At 51.3% G+C, this 13,915-nt stretch overlaps 1 protein-coding gene across 1 annotated transcript in view; it reads right to left on the reverse strand.

Annotated features, from left to right (window-relative positions):
* Positions 1-1,307: 1,307 nt before the first annotated feature.
* Positions 1,308-13,915, reverse strand: part of LOC105469893 (HtrA serine peptidase 1) — a 52,578-nt gene continuing 39,970 nt past the window's right edge. Inside the window, exons 4-9 of the mRNA XM_011721479.3 lie at positions 9,250-9,444; positions 8,739-8,771; positions 7,423-7,537; positions 6,041-6,098; positions 4,117-4,212; positions 1,308-2,024 (exon numbers count right to left, since the gene is read on the reverse strand). Coding sequence (XP_011719781.2) covers positions 1,856-2,024; positions 4,117-4,212; positions 6,041-6,098; positions 7,423-7,537; positions 8,739-8,771; positions 9,250-9,444 — 666 coding nt within the window. The 3' untranslated portion in view covers positions 1,308-1,855. The remainder of the gene's footprint in view (positions 2,025-4,116; positions 4,213-6,040; positions 6,099-7,422; positions 7,538-8,738; positions 8,772-9,249; positions 9,445-13,915) is intronic.

The raw sequence follows: 13,915 nt of genomic DNA on the forward strand, positions 1-13,915 counted from the left end.
GCTAGTTTCTTCCAGCAGAACCATCTGTGATCTCCTGGATGCCTGACAGGCTGAACAGCGATAGGCTCAGGCCAGGACTGGGTCTGACCTCAGTGCCACCCAGGGCATCCTCCCCACCTGTGGCAGCGCCTCAGCTCCAGGGACCACCCAGGAAAGCAGGCCCACATATAAAACATCTGAGAATGAACCTCTGAAGCCACAAGCCATTCTGAGTCATTACCTTTCATGGAGAAGGGAGGGAATGCAAAACACACTTCCAGAGCCGAAGGACTCGCTGGCTCCTTCCTGACTCTACTAGGTCATCCAACCAGAGAGCAGAGACACGCCAGGGTCACAACGGGCCACAAGCTGCTCAGATGCCGAGCACCAACGCTGATGAGGACTGTGCTCAGCTGGACTGCCCCTGCACTTAAGTTGGCCCTTTGGCCTTCTGCAGCCTCCCCAGTTATGAGCTGGACCTTATACCTCTGTTGATGGAGGAAGGATTCAGCTCTCAATCGGGGGAACTGAACCTCCATCCGGTCCAAGGCCCTCGTTTTGACTGCTGACAGTTGGAAAGCTTTGACCCGCTACTCTTGGCGTAAATAGCATCCTCTCTGGTGTGTGCTCCCCACAGGGACATAGGTCTGTGCAAACTTCCAAGCTAAAGTTGTGCAAGTCCTCTTGGGTCAGCTTTCCACACTTTTGGAAAGCTTTCATGGAGATAAAGGTGCCTACAGCTGCTTTTGGTTGCACCTGTTTGAGGGCATGTCAAGGGGAGTCCTCCTCTAAACTCACCAAGGCTCAAGGCCTAGTTCTTATTTCACAACCCAGGACAAATGAGGTCAGCTGCAGCCTTGTGCATTCTGGGCCCATTCTGGGGTTGCATCCTGGTCTCCTGAGCTGTCTCCCTTTCAGAAAGAGACTTGGCTTCTGAACTGAAGCTCTAGGGAGGGAGAGCCTGTGTCTTTCCTGCTCTCACTGACCACACACTTAAAATGCCTGGCACAGAGCAGAGGCCCAGAAAATCTTTGTTGACTAATTGCATGCTGTATGATGTCAACAGACTGTCTTTCGTTTGACAAGCTCCGGATGCGAGTGCAACTGTCCTCAAGTCCTGCTTCATAAAGCCAGGGTGTCCAAGCAGAGTTGTTCATAACCCCAGTAAATCCCATGGGATGATTTTGAAATAACTCATAAGACTAAGAGCTCAAACCTGCATGGACAATGCAGTCTAATGAGGAGCCCACTGACATTAGAATCATGAATCATTCCAAAAAGACTGCAACAAGCTGCTCTTGAGAAAGGAAAATAAGCACTGCAGAAAGCAATGTGTAAGAAGTACTTTAATAGCTCAAACTCAGAGTCATCGTGCTCCCAGTTCCAAAGAGATTCCTAAAAGAGTCAACGCTGGCCATTTCAGAAGCCAGTGTTCACCCACCCGGGGTCTCTGTGCATTGACCTTTGGGTGCTGACTTGGAGAAAAGCACAAACGAGCCCCGTCCCATCCCGGCTCCCGTGGGGCTTCTTCTATCTACGCATTGTATCGACTGCATTAGTTGGTCTAAGATGATGACTCAGTTAAAGGAGGAGACAAATGCTGGCTGTCTAAGCAAGAATGGCCCAAGCTGGCAAGAAAAAGCACACTGCATACATAGGATACAGAAGGGCAGAGCTTCTGCCTGCGGATCTGCAACATTACATTTGTTTTGCCTGCAAACTATCAAGAAGGATTCTGTTGGCCAGGGAGTCTCCACTGAACAAACAAAATGGCGGTCAAAAGTCTTGAGTGTCCTATTCCAGCAGCCCAGAGTCCTCATCTGTCATCCACGGGAGAGTCTTTGAGGGAAACATGAAGTCCAGCTCATGCCTCTGCCTATGGGTCAATTTCTTCGGGAATCACTGTGATCATGATGTCTTCGTTACCCCTACGGACCACCATGTTCAGGGTGCTTTCCCTTTTAATGACATCGCTGACGTCATTGGCGGAGACCACCGACTGTCCATTGATACTGATTATGACGTCGTTTTCCTTGAGACCACCACTGCAACACAAAGGGAAACACAATAGCAATGTTTCATGTTTCCATTCCTCCTGATCTGACTTTACATGGACAGAGGCACAGTTTAGAACCTAAAAGCCCAGAGCAAACAGGATTGGATGGTGGTGAACTTAGAATAATTCAAACCATCAGTGGGCCGGGCACAGTGGCTCATGCCTGTAATCCTAGCACTTTGGGAGGCTGAGGCAGTTGGATGACCTGAGGTCAGGAGTTCAAGACCAGCCTGGCCAACATGGCAAAGCCCTGGTTCTACTAAAATTACAAAAAAAAAGAGCCAGGTTTGGTGGTGGGCACCTGTAATCCCAGCTACTCAGAAGCTGAGGCAAGAGATTCACTTGAACCCAGGAGGTGGAGGTTGCAGGAAGCCAAGATTTTGCCACTGCACTCCAGCCTGGGCAACAGAGTGAGATTCCATCTCAAAAAAATAAATAAATAAAATAAAAAATAAACCATCGGTAGACTGGATACTTATCAAGGTTTTTTTTTATTATTATTATAATGTTCTTCCCCCACCTTTTTTTTTTCTTTGAGATGGGGTCTCATTTGTTGCCCAAGCTAGTCTTGAACTCCTGGGCTCAAGGGATCCTTCTGCTTCAGCCTCCTGAATAGCTGGGATTACAAGCAGGTGCCATGATGCTGGGCTCCTTTTGAGATTTTTAGGCTAACTCATCCATTATGTCCACTCTAGAAATGCCTACTAACACTTGTATGGCGTTATGACCCCAAGGAGATCAAAGGTCAAGATTGACCCCAAAGTGGGGAAGGATGTACCAGGTACTATCTGCCATGTAGCGTGACCATGGCCAACTTGCTTATAAAGGGTATTGCAACTCAGAATGCAGTTCCTACAAGGGTGGGCAGAATGCTTCTGTTAAGAGGCACTTCCTTTGTGTGGTTGCCACTATAACTGTAGCTCTTATATAGGTCAGCGTCAAAACACTGTCATGGTCCTTCATATGGGCCAGCATAAGGGTCTGCAAACTTTTTCTGTAAAGAGGTCCATAGGAAATATTTTAGGCTTTGCCGTATATATGGTCTCTGTTGAAGCTACTGAACTCGGCTGCTCCAGCACAAAAGCCACCAAAGATGTCATAAACCAAATTTCAGTGGACACTGAAATTTGAATTGCATACAAATATAACAAGTCACAAAATGCTATTCTTATTTCAGGATTTTTTCAACTATTTAAATGTTCTCACTCATAAGTGGGAGCTAAACTATGAGGATACAAAGGCATAAGAATTATACAATGGACTCTGGGGACTCAATGGGAAAGGCTGGGACAGGGGTGAGGGATAAAAGACTACAAATTGGGTTCAGTGTATACTGCTTGGGTGATGGGTGCACCAAAATCTCACAAATCACCACCAAAGAACTTATTCATGTAACCAAATACAACCTGTTCCCCAAAAACCTATGAAAATAAAAAATTTAAAAAATAAGTAAAAATAGAAATAAAACGCAAAAATTATTCTTAGTCCACAGCTCCATATAAAAGCAGGCAGTGGGCCAGATCCAGCCCCAGGGCACAATTGCTGGCCCCTGGTCTAGCACTTTTTTCTGGATATTCCAATACAGGTAACAAACCCTGATGGATGGTTGAGCTACTTCTTGTCATGTTACTTTGATATCACTTGGGTTATTTTTCTGGAGGTGTTGACAGGTATGGGCCTAACTGTCAGAGACAATCTGGAAGACTCCAGGAGGAGAAGGGTCCCGAAGCCTAGAACAGGACCACCACGTGAGGGCTTGGGGACACTGTTCCTGAAACCCTCTCTCTGGCCAGCCAGAGACTCATTATGAGTCTGCTATTGCTCTGTCCATCTGGAGGGTCCTAGTGGAGCAAGGACTTTTGAAGACAGAAGGCACCCTCCTATGGATGAGTCCCAAGCCGAGCCAGGTCAGAAGGCCTGGCCAGCAGGAATGACCAGCAACGTCCGACCACATCTGTCAAGGATCAACACTGTCATCTGAGCCAGTAGAAAAGGAACAGCGCTCCCTCTTCCTGCTACCCCTACAGGAGCAACAAGAATATTAGGAAAAGGGAAAATAAGGGAAAATGACTCTAACTCACGCTTCTGCTGGGGTATCAGGAATTACTTCAATGATATACGCTCCTGAGATCACGTCTGGGAAGTCCCGGTGCCGGTCCTTCAGCTCTTTGGCTTTGCTGCTCCAGAGAAAAAGCACCCGTGTTAGTGTGAAGAGACACCAGTCCTTCCCCAGGCAAAACTCAAGCTCTCACCAGTTCCCTTCTTCTCCCTGGGTCTAATGTAAAATTCCTCCAGGAGTTCTGATCCTATTTTAAAATTGCCTCTCTACCAGAGTCAAAGATTTACTTGGTAACAGCAAGGAAAGTGCTTTCATCATTATTATTATTTCTTTTCTTTTCTTTTCTTTTCTTTTTTTTTTTTTTTTGAGACAGAGTCTTGTTCTATCACCCAGGCTGGAGTGCAATGGCACGATCTCAGTTCACTGCAACCTCTATTTCCTGGGTTCAAGCAATTCTCCTGCCTCAGCCACCCGAGTAGCTGAGATTACAGGTGCCTGCCACCAAGCCCAGCTAAATTTTTCATATTTTTAGTAGAGACAGGGTTTCACAAATTGGCCAGGCTGATCTCCAACTCCTGGCCTCAACTGATCTGCCCGCCTCAGCCTCCCAAAGTGCTGGGATTACAGGTGTGAGCCAGCAATGCGCAGCCATCATCATTGTTATTATTTCTTAATTAACAGTAGCTATTACTAAGGAGTCCGTAAAGTATAGTGGTTGGCCTGGTTTGTAGCCCTAGCTCTGCTATTTGCTAGCTGCGTGACCCCAGACGGTTGCTTAACCTCTCTGTGCCTCCATTTCCTCACCTGCGAAACGGGGATAATAACAGTACCCTACAACACGAGTTGTGAGGATCAGATGAGGTCACCCGGCCTAGTACATGTGATACATAGTGGCTGGCATCACTGTGGCTGGTGATCACCGCTACCGCTCCCTGATCTGAGCCTGGCCACACACCAGAAGCACCTGCGCTGTCATCCCCATCCTGAAGAGGAGGAAACTGAGGCACTCAGGGGTCATATCGTTCCCAAGGTCACAAGGCAGGAAGTATCAGAGCTGGAAAAGGAACCCAGGAAGCTGGGCGCCAAGGGCCTCCCATCTTTCCCTCCACCTTCTAGTTCCAAAGGCAAACAACTGAGGAGACACTTTAACCTTGACAAGTGGCTCCATCTTCTGGAGTGCGAAGAAAGGGACCATCATTCATAATGTGTATCAAAATATATTAATACTTTCACAGTGAGTGAATCATTAATTCATCATAGTAATGAACACATTAATCTACCTGTTAGTATATTCTAGTCTTTTCCTACTTTACCTCTGACAGTTTTAGCCATGCCAGTTGAGTCTATACTACCAGGACTCACGAGATTACACCAGAATTTTTCATCCAGGTTAAAATACCAGGATGCCGTGAGCCTGCCAACCACAGGCCGCAGTTCCACCAGCTCGGGGAAAACAAGCACATCAGTCATTCACTTCCCTGCACTGGGCCTGCCCTGGCATTCCTGCAGCCACGGCCCACGAGCTGCCGCAGAGCAGAGCGATGAAAGCAGAGTGCCTAGAGCTGTGGGAGGGGCTTGGGGCCCTCCTGGAATGTGGGTTTCAACAGAATATGGGGTAAGGAAGACATGAGCCAGAATGAATCAACAGCCCTACCACACACGCACTGCTCAGGCCTGCCTTCAAAGAGGAGGGCAGAACCTTCTACACTGGAGGGCCAGCCGCCAATGAAGAAAACCAGCTCAGAATGCAGAAACACAGGATAAAACCAAACAAAGGGGCCACGGCTGATGACCTGTCCTCTTTCCTGATGCTACTTCATTATAAGCAGAAACTGAGATGTCTTAAGGCTGCATAAGCTTTCTCTTTCAGGGGTGCCCGTGAGCACCTTCTGAAGTTCAGGTTTATTAAAATTTAAGACACACACACACGCATCCTGTTTGCCCACCTGGACGTGAGTGACATCATTCGGATACCAATATACTTCTTCTTGGTGATGGCTTTTCCTGGTGAGACAACAAAGGGACGGCAGAAGGTCAGCCCAGTTGGTGGCTATGCTGGGGATACCAGGGGCTGGGGGCCCAATCCCCCAGGTTGCAGGAAGGGCCACAGAAGGGCACACTGAGGCTGCGGCTCGAATCCTGGTTTGGATCCTGGTCCCCCCTCCCCTCTGGGGGACCTCAGGAAAGTCTCATCGTTCAGTTAATGGTCAGATACCTGGGCATGATCCTCAATTCCTCACGGCCTCATCCTGACAGCTGGCCCTTCCCCAGGCTTGCGCTACCCCCATGTATACCTGGAATGTGACCCCTCTGTCCCACCTCCACTGCCACCACCCTTGTCTGAGCCCCCAGCGTGTCTCATCCAGATGACTGGGAGAGCTCCTTCTCCGGTCCCCAACTTCCAGCAACTCCTCCAGCAGACTCCCCCCAACCATCAGAGTGTCCTTTCAGTGACATCAATCAGATCATGAACTTCCCTGTTCTTAAATGCGGTTAGGATGCAACCCAGGCCCCTCACCATGGCCTGCTGTGAGCCTGCTTGCTTGGCCTTGGCGAGCTTTCCACCCCAGAGACCTCCATGCTGTCACTGTGCTCCGGCCCCCAGGCCACTCCAGGGGCCTTGTGCTCACTCAGCTATGCTGAGTCCTCTGTCTTTCCTTCTGGAGTGTTCCCCCCACATCCCTACCTGCTGGCTCCTCCTCACTCAGACCTCAGTTTGGGAGGCATTTCCTGGCCACACCATCTCTACCAACTGCCTGTCCAGTCACTCCCTTGCCAGCCACCCTGATCTGTTTTCTTGGGAGCACTAATAGTATCTAATGTGTCTGATTATTTACTGTCAGCCTTCCCATCCCCCGACAGAACATAAACATCACACCGGCAAAGGCCTCAGCGGAGCCCCAGGCTCCAGTTGGGCAGTCTACTGCCAAGCTCCCTGCTTGACTTAGGCAATAAATGTTTGTAGAATGATCTCCCTGAACCTGTTTTCTCATCAGCAAAATGGGACTAGTAATTCCTAACTGATAGGGCAAAACAATTAAGTAACATACATAAATAAAGTGAAATAATGGACAGAAATCACCTAGGATCGTGTCTGGTACATATTAGACTGACTCAAGTGACATTGTCATGATCAGAGGACAAAAATGGCGCAATGTCTGTGACCTTCTACCAGGGATTTAGTAATGTGCATTCCTGTTCACTTCTGGATCGGAGACGGCTTGGCTAGTCTTAGGGGCTGCCACTTTTCCCTTCCCCAATTCCCAAAGGGCAGTTGAGCTTCAGGCCAAATCTCCGGAGTCCCCGGGGCTATGTGGGCCTTGCCTACCTTTGGCCTGTCGGTCATGGGACTCGGTGAGAAACTTTTTAATCTTATCAGATGGGATTGCAAAGGAGATTCCAGCTGTCACTTTCAAAGTGTTAATGCCAATCACTTCACCGTCCTGAAAGGCAAGAAGGACACGGCTTGCTGAATCGTGAAGGCTTACCGGCAGGTACACCCCCAAAGAGAATGTGCATGAAAGAAGTCACTGAGCTATTTCAGAGATTGAAGCGGGGAGCTGCACGGAGGGGATCCCCGGGGGAGCAGGGAGAGAGGCATCAGGACACCCAGGCAGCGTAGGCCACGCGCAGCTGTGGAAGAATCGCACACACTCCAGGTCGCCACTGGGTGCTCACCTCACGGTAAGCACAGATAGTTTCAAAATGCACGATATTATTTGCTCCTGTTTCACAAGGAATACGTTTCCAAAGGCTCAGAGTCCTCTAGGTGGCTGCCTACACCTTCCTGCTTCTCTCATTTCTAATGATCTTAAGATGACTCTGCTGACTTGAGGGGGAACAACCCTAGAGCTTAGGGCTGTCATGCTTCATTACCCGCAAAGCCGTCTCCACTCCATCCCCAGGGTGCTGCGGGGGAGGCGGAGGGCAGAGCTGGGAGCACAGCTGCCCCTCTGCTGGGAAGGGAAAGCTGCCAAGCGGGGATACATCGCCCCGTGCGCACTTCCCACGAGTGCTGGGATGTCAGTACCTGATGCCAAGGCCTTACTAAAGATGGCCCCTACAAATGGCCCCGGAGCTGCCCTCTATGAACGGCCCCGGAGCTGCCCTCTAGCGCTGATGGTCTATGTTCTAAGGCTTCACTTTTTCTGCTCAAGTATTTAAGGGTAGACTTAAATGATATCTTTGTGGGTGGGTAACTCCTCCTCATTCCAGCCAGGCCTTAAGGGAGGATTCCTGGCCAAGAGAAAGTGTGTATGAGCCCAGCCAGCTCCTTCAGCAGCCCAGGAGATTTAATTTGGAGGAGGCTCTTTCAGTGACCGGCCAGCACTTTTGGTGACCTTCACCTTACTCCTGCATTGGCCCTGAATTTCACTGTGTTTACCTGTAACTCTGAGACACAAGTGTGCTCTCTGGCATAACATTTCCAACCCTCACCTCCAGCCTGCCTTACTCTTTCCAGAAAAGATCCATAGGGTCATTTGCAAGCATGCAGTACATTCACAGAGCTCATTTTAAAGAAACTTGATAACACGCTTTGGCAAGCTTATGTTCGAAAAGACCCCCTGCATCAAAAAACAAAACAAAACAAAAACAGTGTGTACATAAATAAAAACAAACGACATAACGTTTAAAATACGTTACCAGGTTTACTAACGGGCCTCCCGAGTTTCCATACTGCAATTAAACAGAAATGGAAAGGTTACAAATTGTGTCATAACGTGGTCCAATCTATGTCCCTGCCTGGCCGTCTCCTGAGCATGGTGTCTACAGTGTGGGGCATGATTCTTCTCTGAGATTCATTCCCATTAACCTAATATTTTGCTGGAAAAAAATGACCTTAACAATTTTCAGAAAGTTTTAGAGGTGCCATAAATGGGGAGATTTTCTCTCTGAAGCCCAGAAGCCAACTGCAATCACCCTAAAGCACCCAACACAACTTCTTCCTCCTGGGAGGAGGCTGGCTGTCCACCTGCTCCAGTGTCACTGTCCCCGCCGTGTGACCCCTGTCGTGCTGCTGGCGCTAGGATCCACATGGCTTGGTCTAGTTCCATCCTTTCACCCAGACTACAAGGAAGTCAGAGACCGATGCTGACTCCTCTCCTCTGGCAAAAAGCCTGCCCCAAGCCCCACGCGCAGAGGGACAGAGGCTCACGTTGATGATGGCGTCGGTCTGGATGTAGTCCATGTCTGAGTTCCGGAGCCCCAGCTCTTTGCCGCCTCGCTGGGTGGTGCTCACGATCCCGGTGGTGACTGTGTTTTGAAGGGAAAACGGGCTTCCGATGGCGACCACGAACTCTCCCGGCCGCAGCTCTGAGGAGCGGCCAAGCAGCAGGACAGGCAACTTACCCTGAAACCACAATGGCTGGCATTGCTGAATTTGTTTAATTTAACCAAATGGGTAAAGGCACAGATATCATGGAAAACCAAGCAGGGACAGTGCCGGGCCATTTGGAAACACCAGGCCCGGTGGGGAAGTGAGCTCACGACTAACATCCCTTTGCTACAGGCAGGACCGGACTTCCCTCCCACCCGTGATCCACACATTACAAGCTGTGTGGGAGCCAGTGACCACTGAAGCCGCACACACGCCAAGGAAACCGTGGGGAGGGAACTGGAGGCCAAGTCGGGGTCTCATCACATCTTGAAGCTATCAGCACAGACTCACTCTGAAACCTTGAGGCCAAGAGACAGAGGAAGACAACATGAATTTAGGGTTTGGGGTGTGACTGCCTGGGGCAGCCTTCGAGAACCAAGCCCCGGGAGGGATCCCAAGCTACAGGTGGTGAAACCTGCCCGGCTCATCATGTGCACACCCATCCTGAGGCCTGGAATATTTGGGGTGCTCTGTGGACAGGGAATTGCACTGACTCAGGTGCACGCCTATGCTGAGTACAGGGCCACATTGGTCAAGGGCATGGATGGAGCATGGGGACAGCAAGGCCTCCACGACCCAAGACAGCAAGACCCAACAGGCGGGCCATCTCTCCTCTCCTGAAAAGGCCCTCCATCAGACACCTGTGCTCCCTGGTCTGGGCGGGCTAATTGGCCAACTCCAGAAGCCCTGATCTTCAGTGGCCCACAAAGGCCAGGCAGAGCCAGGAGCCCCAAACAACTCTGCACAACAAAATGGAACAGAAGTCAGCTCCAGGGTCACCCAAGCCAAGGAGCTGGGGGGAACCACAGAAGGGCCTCCCCAGCTCTATCAGGGAAGGCATCGGCACCCCTTCCCTCTCTGCCATCCTCGGAGCCGAGCAAACCTCCTGAGTTCCTTCAGCCTTTGTTCACTTAGAACGAGCAGCTGCCCTGGAAAACATGGACCAGACCCAGAAAGCAGACAGCCACCCCAGCCCCCGTGGGAACTGCAAATCCAGAGCCTCACGTTTGTCTATCTCAAAAAAGAAAGAGCCAGGGGACCAGTGGGGTGGGGCAGGTGGAACCAAGGGGTTACTTGAGCCATCTCCTCCACCAGGGATGGAGCAGACACCAGCTGATGAGGTGAGGTGACCACCATGCCCATTTAACAGATGAGGAAACTGAGCCTCCAAGAGTCTGGGTGACTTGAGACAGAGCAGGGATTGAAACCTCGGGCTGAAACCGGAAAAACAGACTCTCTCATCCACTACACAGCGCCACATCATGCCACAAATATCCCCCAACACATACTAGATAAGGAAGGTGCTGGGTGAGAGAGCTCCCGAAAGGAGAAAGGGATGTGAAGAAAGAGTCTAAGACCTAAAACTGACTATACAAGACTGAGGAGGAGGAAGGTGCCTCAGATCACAGATACCAAGAGGACCAGGAGAGCACTGTCCATGGTCAAGAGCATAGACCTGGGGCCAGGCTGTGTGATTTAGATAGGGGCCTGAGCTTACGACCACTCAGGTCCTCAGTTTTCCCATCTGGAAAATGGGACTAACATACAGCTACCTCAATGGTCCACTGTGAGAACGAAGCAAATGAAGATCTGAACAGCTCTTTGATTACCCGCTGGCTCCTATAAGCATCATCTAGGTGTTAGTTTTGCTGTGAGCATCTGGGCCTGTGCAAATCCAACAGGGGGAACCACCAACCACCTTCCCACAGCCAGCCCATGTCACCCAGCCATGGTAAAGGTCTGCCCTGACAGTGGGTGACCCTTTCCCTGTGGGGTTGCCTGAGGCTGGAGCGTGCAGGGCAGCTGGGGGGAGATGCAGGCCTGCAGCATCCCTACTCGGCCCCACACTCACTTCCCACACTCCTCAAGCTCATCAGCATCCAGCAGCACACCAGCAAGCTCAGCGCGGCCTGTTTACTCTGGGCCCGGGCCAGCAGCCCCTGCCAGGCATGACTTCAGCATTCATGGCGTGCAGGCGGGGCAGGAGGCAGGGCTGGGATGTGCGCTACGCCATGCTGGGGGAGGTCCACCAGGGACACTGCCATCCCTTCAGGCCCTGGTCTGGCTGGAAGGCCGGGCCTTTGAGGCCTTCAGGGCTGGGCTTGGGACAGGTAAAGGGACGGGGTGGCACAGGTTGCTGGAGCAGGGTAGCCTGGCTGCCTAAGGAGACAGACAGGAGGCAGGAGATCAAGCTCAACTCAGGAAGGGGGCCCAGCAGGCGCCTGCTTCACCACACATTGAAAACCCATCAAAAAGTTATGAGTCAGGGCTTGCTGTGGTGATCCTCATTCACATCTCACTTATCCCCTATCCTTACCACCCATCGGCGCCTCCTAGAAAGGGAGGCAGGCCCAGCCTGTATGTCTCAGGAGACCTCAGAAGGCAGACAGACCGAAAGGCAACTCTCCTTCCAGCTCTTCTTTTCCACCATCTGAGCTCAGGCCCAGAGGATGCGGCAAGGAGAGAAACACTTTTGGAGAAGCTGCGAGGCTGGGGCGGGGGAGCCCCCCGGGCAGGGAGGAGGAGATGGAGGCTGCAGACTGCTTGTCCATGGGCGCTGCTCTCCATGCTCCTGGGGAGGGCCAGGCCTCCAGGGGATGCTGCCTGCTGCCAAAAATGGGGCCCAGAGCACCCCATGGTTCAGTCACACTTGGGTGACCATATGGGCTTCGACAAGATAGACACCCATAATGTGAACCCAGGGAGTCTCCCCAGGAACCAGTCCTCACCTGAACACAGACGAGAAAATGTGGCTACGTAGTGGCCATTTAGGCAAAGGCTGCACCAATGGGCACCACCAGTGATCATCTCGTTTACGTTTTTATTCACTCAGACATTTCCTAGCTCATGTAGGGCAACCCTAAGACAGAAAAAAGCAAGCGGACACATGCGGCGAAGTAGGGAGGGGTCTCACATTGTAAACCTTGCATTTCTGTGAAAGGAATGAGCCTTTGCCTGGCAGGTGACAAAGTACTTTCACGGCACCCTTAGGAGTTGAGCTGTATTTTCCCCCCATTTTAAAGATGTGGAAACTGAGGCTCAGAGATGGGGGCACTCCTCACAGCCCATGGGCAGCCTGGCTAAACAAGAGAACAGGCTTCCCAGCTCTCAGACCCACATGCCCAGTACACGGTCACCCAGAATTCCAATCACAGGCAGAAATCTTTGCAATGGAATGATGTGTTGCAGAGATGTTGACCAGGCCAGATTTATGGCTCTCCATGAGGTCAAACTGCCTTTTGGGGGTCACTGCCCCAACTCCCCACAGGAGCCACTGGCTGCAGGAGCATGGGGCCCCTCAGCTCATTCCAGAGCCAGGTGGGGCCCGTTCTCAGCCGTGAGCCTCACCTCGAGTCTGTCTGCTCCGCAGCTATACCTCTGCTGGCCAAATTCCTACTCGGTAATTGAGCATTTAATTCCATAGCTGTCTAGACATCAGCTCCACAGGGGAATGTGGAGGAGATGCAGCACAGATAAGGCTGGAAGTGCACAGCCACAGGCGCCGTGAAGCCCCGTGGGGCCCACGCACTCTGAGTCCAAGGCCTCTGCACTGCTGTCCCCACGCTGGTTCCCGCGCCACCCACAGCAAAGCATCTCTGAGTCTCCCTTTAAAGCAGCACTGGCCACAGGCCGTCTTGAAGGTGGCAGCTCCTCTCCTTGGCCACTTCACCATCTCCCTGGAGCCCCACAGTGAGCCTAGAAGTAAACGGGGCAAACATCTGTCCTCCACTGACAGATGAAAAGGCCAAGGGGAAGAGGAGAAGAAAGAGGGCACGTGAGTCCCACTCCTCATACCAGATTCTCACACGGCTGGGGGGCGAAGAAAATGCAAGTGAAGTGTGGGCATGACAGCAGTGAGGGGGCAGAAACAGCCACTGCTGCTCTCCCAGAGCCCAGGCGGAGACCTCAGGCCCGGCTAAAGAGCTTGTAGCTCAAGTTTGGCACAAGACCTTTGGAGACGACGGTCTTTCTGCAGTGAGCCCAGCACAGGCCAGTTCTCACAGTCTCAGGAGCAGGAAGCCTGGGAGGCCAGAAGAAGAGAGGGGACATCTAGAAGGAAAATGCCCACTGGCCCCCAGCCTGCAGGGACTCACAATGCTAAATAGTGTCCTCTCAACAGAGCCAGAAGTCTCTCAACAGAGGGACTTTAGGAAGACACGAATTGCCTAATGTCCTAGACAGCCACCCAGGGTAGATGTAGAAACAGCTCCAGTGAGGGTGTCAGAGTCCTGGTCATGGGCTCCCTGTCTCCCCAGCGTATCTATGTAAATTACAAAGTCCTAGCCATAGGCAGGATGCTGAGCAGGTAGTGGGAGTCATGCTAATACCTTGGAAGAGGCTGGTCCACAGCATGATTAAAGATGGCTCTTTGCATTCATGCAGATTACAACCAACAGACAAATAACAAGCAGGCCTGGCAGCATCGTTTCACAAAACACCACCT

This window comes from Macaca nemestrina, chromosome 9 (genome assembly GCF_043159975.1).
Source record: "Macaca nemestrina isolate mMacNem1 chromosome 9, mMacNem.hap1, whole genome shotgun sequence".
NCBI lineage: Eukaryota > Metazoa > Chordata > Mammalia > Primates > Cercopithecidae > Macaca > Macaca nemestrina.